General features: G+C 41.0%; 1 protein-coding gene across 2 annotated transcripts in view; it reads left to right on the forward strand.

Moving 5' to 3' along the window:
* Positions 1 to 24,688, forward strand: part of LOC118221930 (tumor necrosis factor receptor superfamily member 16-like) — a 42,991-nt gene extending 18,303 nt beyond the window's left edge. The window contains exons 3-6 of one of the 2 annotated variants that reach the window (XM_035407378.1): positions 1,892 to 2,254; positions 12,495 to 12,726; positions 14,016 to 14,191; positions 19,426 to 24,688. In XM_035407378.1, coding sequence (XP_035263269.1) covers positions 1,892 to 2,254; positions 12,495 to 12,726; positions 14,016 to 14,191; positions 19,426 to 19,766 — 1,112 coding nt within the window. In that variant the 3' untranslated portion in view covers positions 19,767 to 24,688. Of the gene's footprint in view, positions 1 to 1,891; positions 2,255 to 12,494; positions 12,727 to 14,015; positions 14,192 to 19,422 lie in introns of both variants that reach the window. The other variant, XM_035407377.1, reaches the window with a different exon arrangement.
* Positions 24,689 to 25,699: the final 1,011 nt, after the last annotated feature.

The following is a 25,699-nucleotide window of genomic DNA, read 5'->3' on the forward strand; positions in this document are numbered from 1 at the left end:
TGATTTTCGTGAAACGTGTTTTGACAAGTTTTTAAGATATGTGAGTGAAAACCCTCACAAATTGAGCCCCAGGTCACAGTCCACTTGTGTGCTCACGCCTGTGAAAGGGAACAGGGGACGTCAGCCGTTAAGGAGCTCCTCCTTGTTGTTGTGCCACAAAGTGTAAACGCAGATAACATCTAGAGCTGCCCTGGCCCTCGTCTCCTCCGAGCATCTCACCACTGCTGCTGGCCTCGTGGCGACACACTTCTGCTCTCAAAAACCCGGGAGGGCTCGGCAGCTGTTAAAAACATAAGTTTTGTTTTTCAAAACACCAGTCGCCCTTATACCCACTCACACCCACCCATCCCACAGCCTCAGGTCTGATTGCTGATCAAAGACACTTGCCCTGAGGGCATTGACCTGTTTGACTACAAGATATACGAGACAAAACTCAGCGACCATCCTCTGAAAATGCAACAGCTATTTTCCTGATTTTCTACTTGTTTCTTCTGCTGTAGGTCAAAAGTCAGGCAGCGCGTGACATTCTGAGTTTTATGAGATTTAGAGCTCTTTGCATGCTTGTTCAAAGAGAGACTGACTTATATCTTTACAAGTAATGGGAGAATATACCATGTATTATTCTTGGATAAGTCATCCAATGCAGTAAGCCCAAATATTAAAGCAGAACTTCCGGCACCATAGCACCTTGCTGCTCCTTTTCCTTTTCTCCTGTGATTTTTTATTACTGTAAATAATTTGCGTTGACTAGCCTCCTAGCTTTAGACATGGACAATCAAACACGGAAGGTCTTTTAGAAGGCAATTCCTTAAGCTGCCCTCTAGCCATAAAACCACACATCCACACTGCAAATACACATACCACCCATTATGTATATATTTTTTTATTCCTATGTTGAACTTGTTCTTTCTGTCATTGTCTCTGTGTCAACATATTAGATGGGTTTATATGGTACATAATTTTGTACAGTTTCAGAAAACATTGTATGTTATGCTCCTGATGCAATGTATTCTCTCTCCTGTGATCATATTTCCTGTCAGTCAGGCCTAAATAGGTATGTTTGCAGCTCAGAAACACATACATGCCTTAGGAAAATCATAGCATATCACACAGAGAACAGGAAGCTAGCCATGCATAGTTTGCCTGATGTTCTTTCTGTTTTTCATAATAATTTTTCATAATTTTATGGGTACCAGTCGACTCTGATAGAGGCATAGAGATAAGTGTCATCTTACATGGTGGACAGACCCCTTAACTTTAACAAGATTCTGCCTTGTAAATGTAAGCCTTTGCAAGCCAGCATTCTGAGAAGGTTTTGGTCATGAGTGGGGCCATTGCCTGATTGCTCCATGCTGACTAAAGTGGAATACAGGAATTGGTTTTGTTGGTCATTTGTTGCTCAAATGAACAAGGTGAACATGCCACATGATGTCATTTGGCAGCAATCCATGGAGTGTAGATTGTACTTGCGTGTCCTGTGTAGGCCCAACATGTACTGAAAACCAGGGGAAGATGCTTACAGTGGTGTAAAATTCCTGTCTACTGTGGTATCCTAAGCACCCCCCCCCTCAACACAAAGAAACATATCCCAACCACTATAACTACTCACAGAAATGGGCCTTCTGCATAATTTAGTGTGTTTCCTATTATATCCAAACCTAATTCCATAAGAACATGCAATATTGATAGCTTATTTTGTACCGCTTAGATTTCCTTCCCAGAGAATAACTTACTACTTGTATTATTCATAAAATCCAACACTTATGCTCTTTTGATCTGAAAACTTTTTGACAATTAAACCTAAAGACCTAAAAGTCTCTGTTATAAAGAGTGATACTATAAGTATAAGGAACCCTAACTCTCAGCCTGTTTCCTTTCTCTGACAACATAGGTGAGACCTTCTCCGACATCTACAGCCACACGGAGTCCTGCCAGCCCTGCACGCAGTGCATTGGCATGTTGCGCATGCAGACTCCCTGCACCGACAGCAACGATGCTATTTGCATGTGCGACTATGGCTACTTCATGAACAGGGCGACTGGGAGTTGCGAAGAGTGCACCTTGTGCCCGGAGGGTGAGGGCATGGTGGTGCGTTGTGAGCATGACCGTGACACCATCTGCGAGGATTGCCCAGAGGGAACCTACTCGGACCAGGAGAGCTCATTGGACCCCTGCCTCCCGTGTGGCACCTGCGAAGATAGCCTGGAGATCGAGCTGCAACAGTGCAACTCCATCAGTGACACAGTCTGCAAAGGTGAGGCTCATCCAGGCCCTGAATGCAGATGTTTAACATACATCACAGAGACCCCTCTGCACAAGTACTATTCCTGTAGCATGCATGGATTTCAGTAGGGTAGATGTGCAAAGGAGAACAGGTAATTTAGGACCCTTTGGTCAAAAGGCAGTCTAAGAAGAAGCACTGTTGTCTGGGTATAAGCTCTCAATTAGCAAATCCACCTGTGTGGTTAGGGGCCTGCTCTGTGTCTAATGGTGCATTTATGGAGATTGACACAGTAAATCAGCATCCTCAATTACTGCTACTTAATCTAATCTGGAGAGGATCAGTGTATGCATCATTGTCAGAGCCAAGTAGGGTCAGAAAAGTGACATTCCACACTGTGTAGTCAGTGATGATCTCTTCTCTCTGTGCCCAGATTAGATAGGCCCTATTGTAAAGTAATAAGAAAGCGGGTCCATTGAACAGCATCGGTCAGGCGGGCATCCTCTTAGGCAAAAGAAGAAAGCGGGTCAAGAACTAAAAGAGTCTTTTGTCTCTCCCATAAACCATCAGTGCACACAGTCCCTCAGCCCTCAGGGCAGTAGAATTATGAGTGGGTTGGAAGAGTTGCGAAGAGAAGAATTCACTGGACAGAGCTTGGAATATCATCATTATTTCGCATGACAGAGCACAGTTTGTGCTTGCCACTAGGCACGTGTGTCTGAGGGCTAGTTTCTGTGCACATACAGTATGCCTGTATGCTGTATGGATCAGAAGATCACTCAGAACATCCCAGCCTCCAGGGCTGCAGATGGAACAGCTTGTGTGTTTAGGTGCTACGTTGGAGCAAGACATGCATGGCTGCGATTTTCATTGCAAACCGGGTTCGCTTTGTTAACCTGTGAGCAAGTAAATATATGTGGTGCTACCTCGCCATGTATACCACCATGCTGTGTTTGTGGTCCAAGGATGGCCACAGTCAGTGGTGAGTTGATTGGCCCAAAGGGGACTGGGAGGGGATGTTTGGGAGGGAGGAGGGGGTCATAGTAAATCATAGTAAGCTGTGAGACCGGATGATCAGGGTTTCACAGCATGTGTTTTACAGATTCAAGATGAATCACACTTTGACCACAATTGAATTTTCAGGAAGGATCTTGCTTCAACAAAATGTGCAAGCGTTCATTTTGGATGTCATTGTTCTTTTTTAAATGACAGTAAGATTTCAATGCAAAATAACATGTAGTTTAATACATCCATATACTGGCCAGATGCCACTATTCATGCAGATATATTTGTATGTACAGCTTAAAGGTTGTGCACACAAGAGTCAAAAATTATGACAAAAATGATGAGCCATCTTAGGGTTGTATAACAAGTATAATTGACAATCAATTTTGTAGCAATTTTTTAGCAGCTCAAGAACAAGTTTACATTTTAGCATTGGGATGATGTCATACAATGAAAACTGTTAGTGATCCATTTACATTTTACATTTTCAACAACAGATATTTTATTGTATGTCATAATTAAAACAAGATGCATTTCAAAAAAATAATCATATTCCATACCTTGCCCATGATTTGTTTAATCTCTTACCATGTATTTATGGTGTTTCAGTGTTGACGATAACTTGTGATTAAGACCAGAAAAATATAGTGTTCTGCTAATAAATACTTTTAAAGTATTATTAATTAATTTATCCAAAGAAATCTGATTTCTTTATGTTACAAGAGAGATCAATACCTAGTATTGAGAGAGGAAATATATTTTCCATAACACACAGCTGCCCCGATACAACAACTGTACTGTAGATGAATAAATAGCAGACTAAACGAAGCAAGAAATGTGGGTTGTATGGCCATGAAGATCTCAACTGAAGATTCATTTATCCAAGAAAGCGAAAGGTCATCACTAGTGATTAGCTCCCACGCCCGTGCCAACCACTGATCTGAGCCAGGGGCAGAGGTCATCAGGGGCCCGCCGTCCGAGGGATGTCTGGGAGGGTGTATCGGCGTGGAGCACCAGGAGGAATTTAAATGGAGCAACAAAAAAATAATCCCTTCAGAAATGGAGATCTGAGAGGCTGCTGGTTCAAATTTTGACCTTGCTAAGTTGAGGTCTTGAGATGAAATGAAAACAATCCATCCTCACAACTCTCAGGTCAGATAGGTAACCATGTATTTACAAGAGCACACTGACAGCAGGAGTGTGAACATAAATCTTAAACACAGGAAGTTTTTTGTGATGGGAGCACATGTGGCATGAAATTGGCGCACAATTCGATTATCAGGGTTTGTCTTTCGGGATCGCAGCTGTGTGCCTGGTGTTTCCGGCGTCTTGTATTTTCACCCAGTCAGAGAAGAAGAGCGGGACATTCTGATGATGTAAAGACATTGAGAGGTATAGGGACTCAAACTGTGTAAATGCAAGCTCCCATTCCTTGGAAGAACAGCAAAGTTCTCCCTGAGAACAACAAGGTGCTACCCCCATGGGTTGGTTGCTTGCCAGGACTGGCCACAACATATATACAGATGGCAGTCACAAATTAATGATATAAGTGAATGCTTGTTTATTTGCCCTTTGAAGATATTTTCTGAAGGACTCAAGATCAAGCATGTTTTGTTCATCCTTGACCCTGCCCCCATACACACATCCGTAAACCCCCAATTGTCCCTCTGCTCTCTGCCCCTAGTCTGGCTTGCTCAGACCCAGATGTCTCCATTCCAGGGTGAGCAGAGAGAGAGAACTCTCCTCAAAAGGTCCTTTGGGCTTTTCCTGTGGTTGACAGACCATGGTCTTAACTCCAAGGACTGGCTTCCCCTGGATGCAAATGCTTCAGGGTAATAGGTTGAGGTTGATGTGATGTGTTATAGGATGTGACAGGTGACCCAGGCCAAGAGCACATGCTGACTCCCTGCTCATGAAGGTCAAATGGAGTTCAGTGGGTGGTCAGTTTTGCTAGTCACTGGGCTCTTAGATAAATGTTCCATCCCCATGTTTAGGTGGACTTAGCACCTGACACACAGTTGCTGATGAACTGGAGATGCATTGCTGATGTATTACACAATTGACACTTTCATGAAATAGTATGTGTATGAAGTTAAAGGCAAGACAGACTTCACATTTATGGTTACTGTGACACAGTTTGTCTTGGATGACTCGCATCAAGCAAGGGTGAGCATGTTCAGTCACTAGATCTTCATTTAAACCAAATGCATTTGCATATACATGAGTGACCTTGTTTAACATTCCAGTATCACTGTTGTAACCAAAGGTTTAGTAAGTAGTCAGTGATCACATGAATGAAAATAATACTCAAGGAGTCAGAGCTAGGAAGACCATTCTTTATGTGTGTGTGTGGGTGGGTGGGTGTGTGTGTGTGTGGATGGGTGGGTGCGTACAGATCATCGTATTTCTTTTTGGAGGGCAACCGTTGACAGGCCATGTTCTTTAGATTTGTCAGTGCCATAGCTGACCTTCTTTATGAACTTGCTGCTCCCTCTGTAGCACAATGTAAGCCTTGTGGTGCGGTTGTGGACAGTGCCATGGTTTGATGTTGGAATGCCTAGATGGCTATTTCCCATGCAGCATCTCTTTTTTGATTCCCTGGTAAATCAAAGAATTGTGTTCTCGAGGCAGTTGTTCAGAATATGCAACAGTCTGCAATCTTGTGGAATTTGCCCCTTTTAACACCCAACATTCCAGGGGCATTCCTGGCGTACTGTACAGCACTGTACCGGCCATGGGTGATGGCAAAAGTTATGCCAGCACTCGTGTCTCCCATTCATGGCCAATTTTCCGGTTGTAAATTCTTTGTTCATTTCTTATGGGTGCCACTGTATGCTGGGGCTTGTTCTCCACTCCATTCCCATTTTGTCCTGTGCATGCTGAACTGAGGAGGGACTCGGGGTGCATTTACTCAATCCGGGTGAACAAATACGATTTATTTTCCAATGAGGAACAACAGACTTCCCGTTTTCTATCACCCGTTGTGCAATCAGGCATCCTTACTAGGCATTCACGTTTTACGTATTACTCATAACATCTCAAGTATGGCTATTCTGAACTCATGACATTCACATTCATGTTGGCTTCCTTGAAAGGTCATTTGCTTTTCTGTGACTTCTGTTGATGCATGTTTGGAGTAGGCTTTTCATGGCCTCCCATACTTTGGGGTCATTGTTGGTTGTTCTTTCTTATTAGCAACTGATTAACGGGAAACTGGAGAGCATTCTAAAAATATTAGGTTAAATGTTCCAGCGTGCTTTTGGAAGTGATCCACATGGAATTTTCTGTGCTTTGTTTATCTTTTCTTGACCTTCATAAGTTTAAAAAGAATACGTGCATCTGCGCTGAGATCATATATCAGTTCAGCCACGCAGCTGGTCCACCTGGTACATATTCTATTCTACACTGAGGCCCTCAACAGAGGTTATTTGTGTCTTGATGGTTTCTCAAGGGGTCCCTTGTGTAACAGTCTTTATTATTGAGTTCTAATCTAATTTAGAAATTCACTTCCATTTGTTTGAGGCACCAGAAATACACACATCTCTTGGGAATTTGTTTACTAACTGCCCGCCACTGGTTGAGTCGAGTCTGAGTTTGTAATGGGGTCTGTTTTGTGAGGTTGTGAAGGTACAGCAGAGGAAGAGAGACGAGAGAGAGAGAGGTAGGAGGAGAGATACAGAGAGACAGCAGAGGCACCGGATCAATAAAAGCGATAGGGTTTCTCCTCCGTGCTCTCCGGTTTCTCTGGGTGACCTCTGCCAGGCGCTGATCACATTCTGCCGCAGAGCGCTCACTTTGACAGAGCCTCGGGTGCACCCCCCACCCTCTACTGCAATTCCATCTTCACTGCCTCTCCTCCATCCCTCCGTTCTTCCACCTGACAAAGCCCAGTCCCCTCTGCAGCGTTCTCCACAAACGTCAGCTCAGCAACAAAGGGAGCCTTGAGTCCCTTAACTTGTCATTGTTCCAGCCAATCTGGTTTGAGGTTGGATAGGCAAACAGTCAGTGTGAAGGTTGATCGTATTTAATAACATTATGCTAACCCTATAGAATTATTATTTTTTAGTTCTTGTTATACAAATATTTTCAGGAAAATGGCTGCATTATTGCAGAAGCTCACTAAGATAATTGACTTAAATTTACAAGCCTTTTTTTGTTTCAGTTGTTTTTAAACTTGTTCTTCAAATGGGTGTGTTGTCCTGTGCGGATGGCCTAGAGATAAACCGCATTCACCTTGTGTTTGATCAATAGCATCAGGCTGCTATTTGCTGGTTTGTGCCTCAGCAGGCCATATTCAATGGAGAAGTTTGATGGCCAGCCAAAAAACAAAATGTGCTAATGTATGTACCACGTGGGTTAAGTACCCAGAACACATACTTTGCACATACTAAAATATTTCTTGAGGTACCTGATGAAATACAAATTGCCATGTGCTATAATGTAAGGGTCTTGCTGAGATGATTGATATGTATCACATACATATTTAATGAGTGTAAGTGAATTTTAAACACAGTGTAGACATGAATCAGCCTGTGGCAGGAGCGGTGGGGTTCAGGGTCCCAAACCATAATGACAGGTCATAAAACACACTCCATGCCAGCAGGAAAATGTTTTTCCTGTAACCCTAAATCCATTAGTCAGGTCTGATTGCACTGTATAATCTTTAAGTGGATGGAACACCTGTTGGTTGCAGTCTGTTAGGATCTGAAATTACAGTGGAATGTGGAATGGCTTCAGAGGTTCGCGCCAGACACAAATACACACAAGCATACGTCCTGAAATGTCTGATTCTGTCTCTGTGTGATATCACTGCTCATGGGGTAAAACACCCCTGAATCTTAGATTTATGTCTTTTTTATTGTTGTTCTACTTGAAATATATTATTAAGTTCTTCCTGTCTGACACCTTTCAAGTAATAAACCCTTGCTCTTGAAGTATAATAATAAACACTGAAATTCACAAAACAGCTCAAACTGCTGTAACAGTAAATGTCATGATTAATCTGTTAAATCACTTCAGATTGTGTTGGCAACACTAGTAATCATTACACTTTTGGTTTCTGTACCAATAAAATAGTGGAGGGACTATTTATACTGAAAGCAATAAGCCAAAAAAAAAAATACCTCAACCACTTGGTACATATCCCAAAATATGCATGTACACTGTTGAAGCATTGTTGTGCATGACTGTTGTCGTAATTGCTGATGTATGCAAGTACTTGTGCAAGTGCTTGTGTGAGTGTGTGCTGTGTGTGTGAAACATTGATATTCTACCACCAGCTAGAACATGCTTTCCCTCTATGGTGTCTGGCTGACTACAACAGCCAGCACAAAGGATGTGTTCATAGTTTAATGTGGTTGCATGGGTCACAAGTGCTCTGTGCAGACAAAAACATGCACACACAAACACACGCATGCACACATTCACACATTCTGTTAAATGATGGCAGGTTTGACACATTTTGCTGAAATATAAATAAAGACTAATGCAGACCATTACCTTGAGTCAATAAATGAAATCTGGAATCTGTACATTTTTGCCCTTGAACTTGACAGACCTTATAAAGGTAAAATGTCAATAAGTGCTTCAGTACCAATGAGGCAGCACGGTTCCTTTTGAGAGGAACATGAGCCAGATATACAAAAAATCTCTCCAAACAATTACACTGTCATTATATCAAGTAAATCAATGAGTAAAGTCTTGAAAAATGAATTTATCTGATCTAGAAAATGTCTTCCATCTTAAACGTTAGCAGTGAGTTTCAATGGGTGGGGGAGAGTTACATTGTGCTCAATCCATTTACTTTAGCATAATTACTCCTGCTAATCGCAGCACTTTATAGCAGTGTTTCCGTTCACTTTCTCCCACACTAGCCCACATTTCATCCACATTGCAAAGAAAAAGAGAAAGAGAGTGGGGCTGGACAGGAGGACAGATGGGAGAGGGAGAGAGAAAGAGAGAGAGAAATGGAGTAATGGAGGGAATAGAGGTCTAAAGAAGAGCTGTAATCAGAGAGAATGGGACAGAGCAAGATGCAGAGAACGATAATGAGGGAGACAAAAAGGGCAACAGAGAGTAAGAGAGATGTAATAATGAGATAGAGACGGAGAGTATCGAACAAGAGGGAGAGACATTGAGAAATCGAAACATAGCGACTGTTTGTGCTTGACAAAGGAAGCCTCTGTCAGTCCACGACATCTGGTTTTGACCCTTCCCACCACTACCACCACAGGCCTTCAGTTTGAGGGGGTAAAAAGAGCCTTGGGGTGAAAAGTTCTACGGGGGCTGGGGTGGACTGCGACAAGGGGGGCTGGGGGAAGCGTTGAAAGTCTCTGTAAGAGGGATTTGGTGGTGTAGGTGAAGTGCAAACTGATATTCAAAATAATTTGAGAGAGGCCAGAACAGCAGTAATAAAAACAAACACACCCCTTAATAAACACTTTATAGGGCTCAGCCTGTAAACGTAAAGCACATTGTGGAGTTCTGAATTTAACAATAAAACAAACTTAAGTGTACAGGTGCTTTGGGTTTATTTTGGTCATAAGACGCCTGTCGGCTTTTATAGCCAGTTTTATAAGCATCAGGCTACAATTAGCATCAAAGGCAACTGTTGGACAGAGAATGCAACTCCTTTAGAGAATGCCTCTCTGCCACTACTGTGCTGCTATTGATATGAAGTCATTTCAGTACATATCATGAAAGTTAAAAAAATTAAAAGTTTATACAGTATATACTATACTGTAAAAAAATTAGTTTATATATACGAAGATTACATATTTATTTAGCAGATGCCCAAGGTCACTAACAATGTGTTGTTACCATACACACAATGTAATCCATTTATACGGCTGTATTTCTTTTTAAATTGTGTAATAAATCCATAATGGTCCGGCCCTAAATACACTTCTCTGATCATTATACCACTTGTTCCAGGAATCTGCTAACAGAGTGTGTGGCTATTCTTGCTACTAACACCAGATGTTGTTTATAAATGCATAGTCATTTTATAATTTTACAGTTTTGCCACTTAGTGCTGCTTCTGTAATGCAAAGAACAAAAAAGCTTTCCTGGCAAATGGGTGTACAACTGTACAAATGGTCCCTCACTGTTTCTCTTCCTGTTTCTGCTCAAAGAAGCACTGGGATGGCATCGCCCGATTAGCAGTATAGCAGGAAACATTCAGCCCAGCCTGCTGGCTGTGGTGGTACAGAGAGCAAGGGGCTGACTCAGCAGCATGCACAGAAAAAAGCACTTGACTTCAGCTCCAGGCTCATTTAACACCAGGCAGAGGTACTGTAGGTGATTCACCACCTCTTTACCTGCTGCAGTCAGAAAGGCCACCTGGCTCATCGGCTCAAAGACAGATGCAACAGGCTTTGGCTTGTTTTCAATTAACTTTGTCCTTCACTTTGACTTTCTAGGAAATTCAAGTATTTTACTTTTTCTTCGCAAACTTGGCGGTAAGTTAGTTTTAGTGATCGCCTCACTGTGTTGCTAAAATGCTTTTATTTGTAAGGCAAATTTAAGGAAAAGTGTTGACTGAATCACAGTAATAGTGTTCATGAGTGTGTGCTTATGGAAGTGCATATACTTCTATATTCTATATGTGTTCTGTGTATAAAATATGTTTTCTTTGTTTTTAAAGATGTATCTTTAGTATGTGATTTCTTCCTTGGGTAGAGCTTGCTCTATCAATGCAAAGGAAACTATGAATGCTACATCCTAAGTGGAGCTACAGGATCTTTCTGGGGATGCATTTAATGCATTAAAACAATTTCCTGTATTAAAGAACAGACGGGCCTACCAGCAACAACATCCATGTTGCATGAGGAGGGTATATGTCACTTCAAATTCTTCTGATTGCCGATTTTGTTTCCTAGAAGAACTGCTGAACTTCCCCATCTATTCTAAACAAGCTTTCATCTGGACTCTCACCACATCACTTTCAGGATGTCTAAATGGCTCCTCCGTCCCCTCCCTCCCCACAGTCATGGTTCTCCAGAGGTCTAAAGTGTACCTGAAAGTCATTATTTCCTGCCACTGATATAAGCAAATGTAAATTTTGGAAAGGTTTCAGCATCCTCACTTAGAGTGAACCATAAGATGCTTGCTGATATAGCGGTGATGTCATGGAAAATGCCCAGGCTCTCGCAGTGCTCGAGGCATGTCAGGTATGGAAACTGACTTGCGTTCCAGTTCCCTCCATCCACTCCTGGGCTTGAGTGCCCGCTCTAAACCCAGCTCCATATGTGCTAATGAACAGCAGGCTGAGAACTGGGGTCATGCCTGGGGGGTTATTCCATCATGTGCAAACAGGCTTATTCCCCCTGTTTCTGCAGGGCCTGTTCCCATGGGCAGCTCTTCAAAGGGGAGAATTGGAGGATGGCTGGGGGAAAAAAAAACAAATCCATCCTTCCATCTGCCACCAGCCTGAGTGCACTAGCTCTGTAAAGTCACCCTAGGGCTAGGAGTGTGCTATCGTGGACTCTTCCTTTACCCCTGTGAATTTTGGCACCTCAGACCTGATCTGTGTCAGCGCAACGCTACGGCTACAGGATTTCAGTGGGGTCCTCCAGACTCCAGAGTTTATTCTGATTTAATATGGCTTAAGTGTGGAGGAAACAGGCAGATTACTTAAGCACCAAAATCATGATTAGTAAAATTGTGAAAACATGAGGTACGGTTAAACTCCTGAGCCTCCTGCACGATGGAGTTCCCTAGTTCTGGTTCCACCATAAAATTAGTGGTACAGTGCATCTGGGATCTGTGCCATGTTCTCATGTTCTGCTCTGAGGTTCTTGCATACATTTTTATAGGCATTTAGCAGACTCTCTTATCCAGAACGACTTACATTGTATCCAGTTATACAGCTGGATATATACTGGAGCAATGCAGGTTAAGTACCTTGCTCAAGGATACCCTGGCAGTGTCCTACTGGGGAATCGAACCTGCGGCCTTTAGGTTACAAGACCAACTCCTTAGCCATTATACTACACTGCCGCCCATGATGAAGGGCTCTCAGACAGGAGACAGACTTGACGGTGTAGCAGACTAAACTTTGCTGACTAAGCTTTGCTGAACCTGAACTACAATTTAGTTATGAATAACTAGACCTTGTTATTATATTGCCACCCCTCATTCAGGGGTTACAGGTTTTCACAATATTAAACAATACTGGTACTGGTATGCAAATCCATTTGTTTACAGAGATGAATAATGACACTACCACAGCTTCCTTCTCATACATATTTTATGACTTCTCCCACAGAATTAAACCCCCGCTTTGCTTCAGTGTCACCGCCGCCTTCACTGAGTCCCTCACCGGCTGCCTTCACAGACGCTCTCCTGCCCGTGTCCCCCACTGAGGGCGGAGCCCCCACCACCAAATCCAGCTTCCCAGAGTTCATTGGTCATGGGCTCAATGAGAAGCTCATACCCATCTACTGCTCCATCCTGGCTGCTGTGGTCCTGGGTGTCCTGGCCTTCATCATTTTCAAGAGGTGAGGAACATAGTCGCAGAGGTGGGACACAAAAATTCTGGGAAATTCTATCTATAGGATCTGATATTGCATATTTGTCACACTGAATAGTTTCAGATATTTGGACAAAAAGTAATATTACATAAAGGGAACGTGCGTATACACAAAACACATTTTTTCATATTATTATTTCATTTATCCAATGAAAAAGGTTCATCAAACACCCATATCACCCACATTAAACAGTAATATATATATAGCATGGTTTTCCACCATTGTTCCATTTCTGAAGCCTGAAGTTTCCAATTTAATGGAAATGATTTTCTTATTTTCTGCGTGTTATTTTCACAGAATGCTCAATTACTATAGTGATATCAAGTGTTCAGGCACATATTACATTTTAAGACGTTGTAAATTGCTTTTCATTGAAGAATATAATCAAAACAATTCTGAAAATAAAAGAGGAGCAGTATTATGCTTGACAAAGTGGGTATTGATACAAGAAAAATAGTCAAGACATTCATTGGTTCAAGAAAAACATCATCTGATTCCAGGTTCCTGAATGTACAGTAATACAGTTGTATCATTACTCACATACCTTTTTACCTACCCACCCAAAGGCACTATATACTTGGTCCTCTGTGTTTTAAAAAAAATCAACATTGTGTAGACTGCTTTATGCCCTATATACTGTCCTATTAATATATGGTTTGTTTGGTTGTCTTGTCTACATAAAAAGGCTGTTGAAATCAAACTCATTCTGTTTTTATAGAACAGTTGGGTGAGAAGCACAGCCTGGGGCAATAGGGACTGGGACCAGGAGCATGGTTATGAAATATTCAGGCACTTTGTTGAAGGACATCTTTCACTACATAAACATTGAATTGAACAGTGGAAATGCATTCATGAGGGGTCACAGCATTCAAAAAGAACTGTCTGATATATCACTGACTCTAGCCACCACTCAAAAGCAAGCATGGCATGCAGTTAATAGTCTTTGTCTAAATGGTTAAATGGATGGTTAACTATTTTAAATGATCAGACGAGCACCGGTGGCTCCTGACAGCCTAAATTCTGAGCTGCTCATTTTGACTCAGTAGGACAGAAGTAGGTGTGGCGGCACACTATGTGGAATACAAACAGTCTTGTTTCCCCAAGCGTGTGACTTATGCAGTCAAAGATCAGCGGTTCATTCATGATGAGACCTGTGCAGTGTGGGTGGGGTAGCCCTTGGTGTTGTGTTTTTTTAGGCAGTGGCAGACTTTAAAAACCTTGCCTCTGCGCCATCTCTCCATTCGCACGAGAAACAGGTGGAACAGTTACAAGCAGAACAAGCAGGGCGCCAACAACCGCACTGTGAACCAGACTCCGTCGCCGGAAGGGGAGAAGCTGCACAGCGACAGTGGCATTTCCGTGGACACCCAAAGTCTACAGGAGCAGCAACAGCAGCAGCAGCAGCAGCAGCAGCAGACACAGGCACAGACAGGTAAACACTCTCGCGTTATATCTCAGGCCACAATGTACCACGCAAACAGGCCGGGGCTTGCTGCGGAAACTCAACTTTAACAACATGTCACTCCTTATTGAGTTTGTCTTTAAAAAAATATGCCACAGATTACAACTAAGCAAACACCTGAGCTGAGCTGATTGAGCTGATTTCTATCATTCACTTATGTGATGTACAGTAAGTGCTGCTTGGAGTTTGACTGGAGACTTTAAACGAATATAGCCAAACAGAAACTGAGCATTGTGGGAAATACATGCTGTATGAAGAAGTGATATGGTCAGGCTGGGGCTCCTGGGATTGTACAAATTTAACATTACTCAGAGCAGAATTTCACTATTACATATTTAAGGCAAGTATGTGGCTTACGTACACTGTTGCTGTTGTGGTGAAAGGATTGTACCAACACAAGATGTACCACAATGTCCAATATGCATGTTGTATTTACTAAATAGATATCAAATATGTGTATGAACGTTTTTCTGCCAAAATATGACCCTGGATCAATTGTTCAAATGAATGAATTAACAAATGACAATTTGTTCTAATTAATTAATTAACTAATTAATTAGATATGTGATACATTTATAATTTTATAAGTTCCCCTCAAAATCAATTATTTAAAAATTAGGAAATTGTGAATGCACTGTGGAACTCTGGAGCTTGGGCTCCTTGGCATACTGCAAATATAAGTCATAAGAGGCTCCTGGTTTACATACATATTAAAGCCTGCTCTTGTAGAGGAAGGGGCTTCTAGAGCATCGGTGCTGTATTCATTCCACTTGTGGTGAGATAGCTGATACCACAACCTGTCGGCACATCTCAGGCCCTGATGGAAGCATGGCTGATATCATATTTTAACAGGGATAGCTTATAGAAGGTCCTTAACCCTTTAATAAGATCAATTACAGGGTAATTAGGGTAGAGAAAAATGCTTTTCCTTGTGGTTTTGATTTATTGTGTTACATATGAAACAGTGCCATATGCACAAAATTACTTCATGATGTGCGTAGTCAGTTGAAAATGAAAGAGCCATCTTATGTTTGGAATGTTCAAAACTGATACCCAAAACTATTGCAACAATAGTTTGGCCTTAATTCCATCACGAGAATCTTAATTCTGTTTATTAGTGTGGTTCAATTATAATAAGGTTCAATTCAATGGAGAAAGCATAAACTTTGCAATATGATTATCTTTCTCTAAAAGTTTCAACCAGTGGTAACCAATCCTCTTCCTGGAGATCTACCATCCTGTAGGTTTTAATTTCAACCCTAATTTAGTGCACCTGATTTTACTAATGAGCAGCTCAACAAGATCTGTAGCTGTTGAATAGTGTGTTTTTTAGGGTTGGAGAGAAAACCTACAGGACGGTAGATTTCAAGGAGCAGGGTTGGTTACCCCTGATTCACACTGTTGTAGTACCATTAAAAAACAGTCAGAGACACGTAACAGTTGGTTTTGGTTAGCCTAAGGTTGAGCCTATGTCCCTGACTGTATGTTTTCTTATTTCTCAGCCTCATAATGGCTTCCTTGACTTTAATTGGCACAACTCTGGTCCTCATGTTGACAAACACCAGAAACAGACTCCAAAGGCAGTCAAAAGGCTAGAATCAAAAAGATACTTATACCCATACTAAATAAGCAATTGCACACACCTGACTAACCAAAAACACCTGTGAAGGTATTTGACTTAAACATTATGATGCCCTGAATTGGCAGACTATTTCTAAAAAGTGCTATATTTTTTACATGATGAAACAAAAATGCATTTAAAATATACCAGTAAGTAAAATCTTGTTGGAGTTAAGAGCTGAGGGAACTACTGATATTCTTATTGCTTCTCCAGGGGTGTATCCGGGATTCACAAGCTGTGTCTGAACTACGTTCACTACACCAAAGATCATTAAGTAGAGAAAAAGTCCATAGAATTGGGCATTTTTCCAAATGAGGCCATGATGTTATTTGAAATTCTTGCTGGATGTTGCTGCAATCACTCTAAACCATTCATATATCACAATTTACTATATTAATTTATGATTTGTGACAAATTAGCTTTTTTTAAACAAATTACGGCACTCTCCTGCACTTCTACAGTAACTGCAACAGTTTTCATGCATTTCATCATGTTAGATTAAACACCCACTAATGGAAGACATTTAAAAGGGGCCTTTAACCCCCTAACTGTGACATTTTTATCATTACAATCCTGCATATCTGACCCTTTTGGCAGGGGAGGTATGTTGGACGCATGGAAATTTGTGCGAATAAAACAAGCAGCTTGTATGTGCCATTTATATCAGATTTAAATCTTTGCCAGTTTTTTTATGCCTGTCACAATGGCCTATAATATGCCAAAATCCTGTTATATCCCATCTCTGGAGTCTGGTCACTCCCTTCTCCAATAGAGAAAGGATTTATGAGTTTCTCCCACTGGAGAACACAACCCCTTTCATTTCTCTGAAAACTATTTTAGTGTTCAGTGTACTGCATCTTCAATCACTGTATTTTTTGGTTTAGCTTGTGAATAATATCATTAATAAACCATGTTCTTCTTAGGTTTTTTTAACAGCTGGGATGTTTTTTTTTTTTTGTTTTTTTTTAAATCTGCTTGATTACTTTGTTTATGTAAAAATGAGGGCAAAGGGAATCTGAAAGAACTTCTCTGAGATTTGAATGTAATTTCTTCATTTTTAAACAGTGCTCTACATTGTCCTTTTGCTGGCATGGCCATTTAAGCTGTTTTTGTAATATCAAGTCAGCCTCCAAAAAGACAGTTTTAATGGGGCTTTTCTTTGAGATAAATAAAGGATAAATTCCAATAAAATAAAAAATAAATAGATATAGGACGGAGAATGCATTGAAATCTAATTGATGTAGGATAAAAAAAGGAATAGTATGGAGAATGCATTGACATCTAACTGATGTTGGATAATGTGGTATGTTGAAAGTTCTGGGGCTTGGATGTGTGGGTTTATAGTGAAATACTGTACTTTAAATGGTGGAACTTTGGGAATTTGAATCTGACCCACGCCAGTGCCAATTGTGGCCGGCAGCTCCACAAGGGCAGCGCACAACTGGCTTTGCGTCGCCAAAAGGAAATATGGGAGGGACAGGAGTTTGCATTGCTCTCGCACTTCCTGTTAGCCATCCAAGTGCTTGTGGCCTGCTCCCTATGCTCGCGTATGATTGGGTCTCCTACACCCCTGCCCTGCACATGCGTGTGCACAGCTTGTGGCTGCAATATGAAAAGAAGCAGCTGCCTAACAGTGCATGTTTCGGAGGAGAATGGCAAGTGGTCTTCACTTTCCCAAGCTGGCTACAGAGGTTATATACGAGCATGCTTGTACAGTTTGTGAATTGGACATTTCAAATTCGGGTGGGATCAGAGATGGCAAGTTTAAAAAGTAAAAAAGAAAAAAAATACAAAATTTAAAAATTTATGGTGGATCTTTAAATGTTTACCAGGCATAATTATTCGACATAACCCCCCCCCCTCCCAGTCACACCAAGTTGGCTGACAGAGTAGGGAAGGGCAACCTGTTGCGTAACAGCATGGACCTTCCTTTTAAGTCACAAATCCTTATTCAACATTCTATTCATTCTTTCCCCACTTTTTGTATACATCTTTCAACATGAAAGCATGTTAGGTAGTTTTGCTGTCACTGTTTCTCCACCCTGACGTCAATCTGACATCTGCTTGGGAGCTGGATATTGCTTAAGGCACCCGGGACCTGATGATTTGAAGGCTCAGAGATTTATTGCGTTGAAGAATGGGGTGGTTTTGAGTGAATCTTTTCTCTTGTGCTGTGAAGAGAGGCTAATGTGAAGAGATGCATGGGTTCTGTGGTTGGCTCTTGATGTGAAAGAGGAATGCTTCTTCTCTGAGGAAAAGTTCCTGGTGGCCTCAGCAATGTACCTTTAAGAACTTCAAAACAGGCTTCAAACAACAAGCAGAAAGGGAAAATTGCATTTACTCACGCCCAGTGCATTTCTGGTGCTCAGAACAGTTTGCAGCATGCCCCAGAGAACCGGTTTGGAGTATTTTGACATTCAACAATACATGGTGTTTAGTCAGGTAGACTGATAGTACGACTAAAACAGCACATGACCCAAGTTCCGCCAGACTCTCTTGTCACTGTACATGCAAGTCAAGGACTGAAATATTTGGTTTATAATCCTTTGGTTTGAAGTGTACTCTGTCAGTTTCAAACTGACACTGTTTATGACTCACTAAGAATTTGACTGGGAGCAGAGTACTTCCACTTGCCTATTGACAAATAACTTCAGGTATGAAATGTGGACATACAGTTTTGTATATAAAAAAAATATTATATATATTTTGGTCAATCTGATACTATAATATATGTGTATACAGCATTCTATTATTGTATTGCACTAAAAGACAAATACATATGCGATTCAATATTGAGGATGTATTGATCTCATTTTTATAAAATATTCAGCAGATGTCCTATTGTTTGAATGCAGAGCACAATGCAGGGAACCAGTGAGGAATCAGCTGAGATAAACAGCACCCCTTGTGGGAAGATGCCGTAAACATCTTGTGACACCCTGTTTCCTGATTTTTAAATGAGTTACTTTTACTCTTTTAATTCTAATTTCCGTGGTAAGGCAATCAAATAATATTTCAAACAAAAATGCTGTAATGACGATATAAAATGAGAACCAACAGGAGAAAACCATACAAAACCAAAAAAAAAGAAAGAAAGAAACAGAAATCATGGGATTAAACAATTAATCATTACTGTACCATTTTTGTTTAAAAGAGAGTAAAAATCTGGGATTCAGAGCCTCAATTTAACAAAAAACTATGGCAACATCAGCCAGTCTACAGCATGTAATGGTGTAGATGTAATACACTTTAAGGAAACTGTAATATTATATGTGAAATGGCTTGCAAACAGCAGAAAACTGAGATCAGAACTCTAGTCTCGCAAACACAGCTGCTGCCTTAACAATACAAATTTGTAACAGATTTAATTGCAGAATGGCCACACAGATCTAAAGACTGTGAACACAATATAATGGCAAAATTTTGATGCTTGTTTTCATCATTTCCTTTGAAATTCTTATAACCAATATTCCTCTTCACCTATCATTTTTAAAACTGAGGTAAATGATTCATACAATTTTGTATTACTAAAAGGTGGATCAAGAGCTTGGAGCTAATTCCCTTCATTCCTTGCTTTCAGTAGTCATGAAGGTGGATGGGGGACCCATCCTGGCTCTACCCCCCCACAAGCGTGAAGAGGTGGAGAAGCTGCTGAACAGGGGCTGCGGAAGCGAGGAGGCCAGCGACGAGGAGGAGACGGACTGGTGCAACCTGGCGGGGCTGCTGGGCTACGAGGAGGAGCACATCGCCTCCTTCCGGCAGGAGGAGCATCCAATCCGGGCGCTGCTTTCCGACTGGGCCAGCAAAGACTGCGCCAGCGTGGACGCTCTCTGCACGGCCCTGCGCAAGATCAACCGGGACGACGTCGCCCAGAGCCTGGCGCTCAGCCCCAGCGCCGAACCCACCGCCACTTCCGCCGTGTGAAGACCCGGTCAGGCTCTCCTCCTGCCCACTACCGCCGTATCTGGTGCGGGATCCTGCGTGACGGAGAAGGAGGACGCTTATCGGTAGGGGAGGCCGCCTTGCGAAAGGTGCCGCCAAAGACAGAAGTCTAGTTGGTTGGATTTTTTCTTTCAAAGGGAACAGGTTTCTAATGAAGGATTGAGGAGAAAAAAAAACCATTCCCTCTCTTTCCTCCCAGCCCCCACCCTAGAGGAAGGAGTTCATGTCCACATTCTCCACACTGACTCCCACTCCTTTTGATTGCCTGCGGTCCTCAGTTCATTATTCAACTATGCCCAACACCCCCCACTCGTCCCCCATCCTGCCCGGCCCCCCCCCCCCCCCCACCACCATCACTATTGCTCCTTCAGATTTATGTTACCCATGTGACCCATTGTCAGTATTCTCCTCTTAGTCCCTTTCCCTTTTACAAAGATAAACAGAGAGACCAGAAGCTGTATCTCCTCAAGGTTTACTATAGGCTACATCTAAACTATTGCCTCAGCCAGAGCTATAATAGTGCTTCACTCTGTATTTCCTCCAATAGGAATACTGTGCTCAGTCCCTTCTGAAACCACCGCTGGTGGTGTGCCTCTCTTTCACTGTCTGTCACACTTTTCCAAGAAAACCGCCTCACTGTGGGAAAAGATCCACACATTTGCTTTATGCAGTGAAAATCCAAGTGTGTGTTCCCTCTTTCTTTCCATTTCTTTCTTCATTCTCTTCTTTTCTCTCTCTGTCATGTTTCTCCTATCTTTGGTTCCCCGATTTTGCTCACAATCTTTATTCTTCAGAGGAAAACTGGGGAACCCATTCTGTCCTCTTTTTACTCTGAACTTAGTGCCTCCCTTTTGAAGTAAACCACAAAGACCTATATTAACCCATTGTATATTCTGTAAAATAAAGTATACCGATGTTTGTGATTATATACTAGAGTTCTATGGCTTGTGCCTGATTTTGCTGGCTTACAGCAGCTTCCCACTCAGATTAAAGACCCAGTGACCTGCCAGACATGAATAACTAAGAGAGCCGGCATGCAAAGGTTGAAGTTAGCACACGCTTTGGTTGGGGTGTAACCACTTCTTCAGAAACAACAGCACCACAAAACAATGCCTGTCAACTCCTTTTCTCCAACCTCACATATGGACAGGGATTATATAATTTAGAGAATAGTTTGCACATTTTCAAGTCATTATCAAGCTTATTATATCATTAAAATTTCTCCTTTTTGGTTTTACTTTCATTTTATCTTTTATGTTTACACTGGAGTGGAGCTGCGTATAATGAATATGCAATTCGTGGAACTACATAACACACTTTCACACGACCCTGTTGTCTGAGTAGGTTGGCTGGAAGGGGAGAAGGGTTTTCACCAAGCGGCTGAAAGTGGAAATGTGACACTGGCTGCTGCTCTCTGAGATTCATCTGCATGACACAAGGCATTGGTTCCAGGGTCCTTCACTCTGAACCCGAAAGGGAAGGACAGGGAAGGAAACCTTGAACCCCTCCAGACACGGCGCTCAGACGCACATTACACTCGGCACTCACTCCCAGCCGCAAAGCGTGGCTGATGTAAAATAACCATGCTGATGGGAAACGAATGTAAAGAGAAAGCATGGACATTGCCAAAAGGTAACAGATATGACTCTGCAAGTATACCTGCTATTACCTAGGGCTCCACTCCTTAACCATTACTCTAATGTGTGCCAGGTGCAGCGTGGTTATAAATATGGAGCGCATTACCGGAACATTCTTAGACAGATATTAAGCATGACTGGGTTTATTTTGAAGTGTTGTAAGCTTAATGCGGAACTAAGTAGATCTGCTATATTCTGTGAGCAGGGACTCATCGGGGGCACCTGAATGAAACTGGAAACGTGTAATCTGTTTCTCAGAAGGTATCCTACAGGTGTCACATTATTTACAACATGTTGTACCGTGGCCTGTCTTCTCGCTGTAGCTTTGTGCTGCCTCCTTAGCAAAGGACCAGACCACTTGCTTGTGAAGTATACTGATCCACATAATCACATGTCAAATGTAACATATACAGTAATATAGGTATTCAAACATATTATGCTGCAGAATCAGGTCAAAAATTCAGGAGTATGTTCTCAGGGTTCCTCATACGTGGCTTGACATTTATATTGTTTATTGCTTCGTTGTTTTGTAAATAAAATTATTGACAATTGGTATTACAAACAGCAAGATGGGGGGATTATTACAGGATGGATAAGTGTGTTGTTGGGAAAACCCCTTTCTGCTGGAAATGTCTGAATTTCATATACTGTGAACTAAAGACAACCAGCCCAGGGATGTTATATCTGAAAAGAGGTCTGCATAAAAGCATATGGAGTTTAAATATTAATGTTACTCAATGTATGGAATAAACACTTTAAAAGGAGAGGAGCTTAGCTATAGGATGCTGCTGACAGCTTGTTGGAGTAAAACCATTTTTGTCTCCACAGCATTGAGTTTGAACCCAGCTATACTGCCACGCACAGTGATTTCTGTCAAATTCAGCTTGAAAAAGTAGGTAGTTGGCAGAATTTGAGAATGGACCGTGAGTCTGGAGCAGAAGATCTTCTGAGAGGGTAAAGCTCTCACTGTGCTTCAGCAAATCAGCACTAGTGCCACCAGCAGGAATAGAGTATCGCTGTATGCAAACTGTAACAATCTGATTCCTACAGTCTAGTATGGATTTAAAATTCAATATGTTTGAGGGAGAGAGACAATTTTGTGATCACTCTATGCGAATAAGATGGTTAGCAGTTTGGATACAATAGTGAGTTAATTCAATCTTCAATGGAAAGACTATGTTCACTATAAAATCAGCAAGGGTGGTTTGGTAGACAATAGACATTCCAGTGCAGACAAAAGCAAGATTTCAGTCCTGATTAAGTTTACATGCCACTGACTACATGGAACGTTAACAAGACAACCCACCTCCAAACCACGATCTCACATTGCCATCTTAAACTATAATCTACAAGAACACAACTCTGGGCAGTTGCACAGAATCAAGAGACCTTGACTGTGAGCATTACTAGTGTTACTAACAAACAAGCTGTAAAATTTATGACTGTTGTTTTTAAAAATTGTCCCTTTCTCTGGTCCTCACAATAAAAGGGGTCTAGAACTGTTCACAAAATGGACTGAAATCAGCAACAAATATGTTTTTACATGGCTTTTCTACTCTGCAGTATTAGGGGATCATTTCAGTGTGAATTAGATTGCCATGTTGTCATTATCTGCCACCTATTTTCTACGGTGCTCATTTTATTGGCAGCCAAGAGATGAAGGCCGGTCTGGCCAATTCAGAAACCCGTTAGCTTATACACCACCGTACTTAGTGCACGTGACCCAAAAGCCATCAGAATATCCCACAGACGCTCTGTTTCTCGCATATTCATTGGACAGCAGATGATAAACAGATACAGATACAATTCTTTATCTCTTTTTAGATAATTTAATTATTTTTCAATTTGTTCATTAATTATGCTACACAAGAGTTTTTAGTTCTGGTCCAGTGATAAAAATGTATAAACATGCAATTACTACATGTCTGAATTTGTGTATATACATATAGTACCGCTAAATGAAGGTGAATTTCTCCATTGTGCATATGTTATAAAATGTTTTTGGATTTTTTTTTTTATCGTAACACTAAATAGTATTATCATTTAATAAATTGTGTACTTTTACAGGACTTGTTTGTAGCACTTATGTGTAAATGTGTAATATGCATCACAAGTGCCTGGGAATCCCATCACAGGTGTTCTTTGATGTTTGTGTTTATGTTTTTTTTATTTTTATTTTTTCCAGAAGATTTAAATTGCCTGTGCTGTGGTCACAGTCAGCATAGCAATGTAAAATGTCAGGCTCAGAATGGACCAGTCCCATTCCCCACATCTCAGGAGCCAAGGATGACGGTGACACAAATACATTCCACATCCATGCTCCCACATCAAGAGTTCACTCCTCTAAAGTTGGCCCAATGCTGATTGACTCAGAGGGATGACTGGACACCTTATATGATTTCTTTCAAAATACAGTTTTGTCAAAAGAAAAAAAGCATTTTTGTTTTGTTTTGGTCTCTGCATATTCTCTGAATATGTCTATAACATCTGAGATCTCTCTGCATTCTTGTCTTTTGAACTGTGTTGACTAAACAGATTCCAAGAACTTGACTGAGCTGAGAATTAGAAAATGATTTTGATAATGTACTTATTGCATTATACCAAAAAGAAACATGTTTGGCCACAATATGACTACAGATTGACTACAATGCACATTGTCCTTTCATTTTGGAATTAATTCTGAATTTAAGCTTTTTAAAAAACTACTGATTTCTTACATCAACACATATAAAAGGCTGAAGATTACAGCAGTTAGATTGGATCTACATCAAAATTTGCCACCACAGTATTCATACTTAAAATACAGCTGCTGAGAAGACTGCACTGGGATTAATTGACCCACAGTGAAAGACACACATATGTAAATTTGTAATATTTGATGCTGCAATGAGTAGACAGGAAATCAAGGCACTATTTTGTCATCGCATAGTGTATAATTAGTATACAGTTATTCCGAGTTTTTACATATCAGATGACAGTGTTGGAAGGAGAAGGACTAAAGAGCTGTTTGGGTTTGGGTCTATGATAAGAAAAGGTGTCACTGTGGCTTTCAGAGGTTCCAGGAGTACATTTCTAATAATAAAAGTGCTGAATGTTCTCTGTACTAATGCTGTACACTGTACTATGTAAATGTGAACATACTAGAATTCTTACAACAGATACATGCTAAAAACTATTACGATGGATACATGAATAAACTAATAAAAATTAAAAATGCATACATATACAGTGGATGTGGTTTCAATAAAAACAAATTTTTAGAAGCTGCACTGATATTGACCTTATTTCTGCCGTTTTTATTTTAACATTGTTAATTAATGGGTCTGGTACATAGTTATTGCCATTTTGTCAAATTAATTTTTGCTGGTAATTTCACTCCAACTTTATATTTGCGAAGATATAGGATGAAAGAACTACCAGTCCATGCTTTCACTCATACACAACACTATACAATGCATCTTTATTTAATGCCTTAAAATGGCTTTAACAGTAGTCTATGTACTACAGTTTTTGCATAATTATGCCCCATGCTATCAGATAGAAGCTAACTCATTCATGTATTTTTTATTACTTAGCTTGCAGAAGTGTGCCCAATGCTGAAGTACAAGATATTGTAAAAGATTTATTCAGCCAGACTTCTTGCTTGCAATTAGCTTATGGCTTAGCCACTATTTTTCTATTGCTGCTGGAAGAGGACACCACAGGAGTAAGTGGCTCGCTACAATGGCAGGAAGTAGACCAGCTCTTCGACTCAATACTGGCCCAGACAACTGCCGGGCATAACCACAGCCATTTTGCCTTCTACTCTTACATGCACCCGCCCCTGCCATGGTTCATTCTTGCGTGGGTTATGTGAGTACACGGCAAGATGCTTGTCCTGTCAGGATATATATTTTACGACCATTCCCAATGTAAACAAGCATTTTTAGTCATATTTTCCACATTTTCCAGACAGGGAATTTGATTCAGGACATTTGTGGTTGGCGTATTTAATGTGTAATGCAGGGGATTTTATGTTTCTTCCAATAACAGTATACCCTGTACACTTAACAAATACGTGTTTCAGAAGGCTTTATTTCCCCTTACTGTTGGGGGTTGTGTAAGGTATCCTAGCCTGCCCTGCCAGACAGTTAGGTGGCTACAGGCTACTGTTAGAAATAGCTAGCTACATTGCTATCTGATTAGGCTGCTATTCAAATAAATATTTTTACAGCCATGTTATCAAGATAATTGTCTAAGCACTATTCTATATAATTGTAGCTACCCTGCTAATTACTA

The sequence above is a fragment of the Anguilla anguilla genome, chromosome 2, assembly GCF_013347855.1.
Source record: "Anguilla anguilla isolate fAngAng1 chromosome 2, fAngAng1.pri, whole genome shotgun sequence".
In the NCBI taxonomy this organism is placed as follows: Eukaryota; Metazoa; Chordata; class Actinopteri; order Anguilliformes; family Anguillidae; genus Anguilla; species Anguilla anguilla.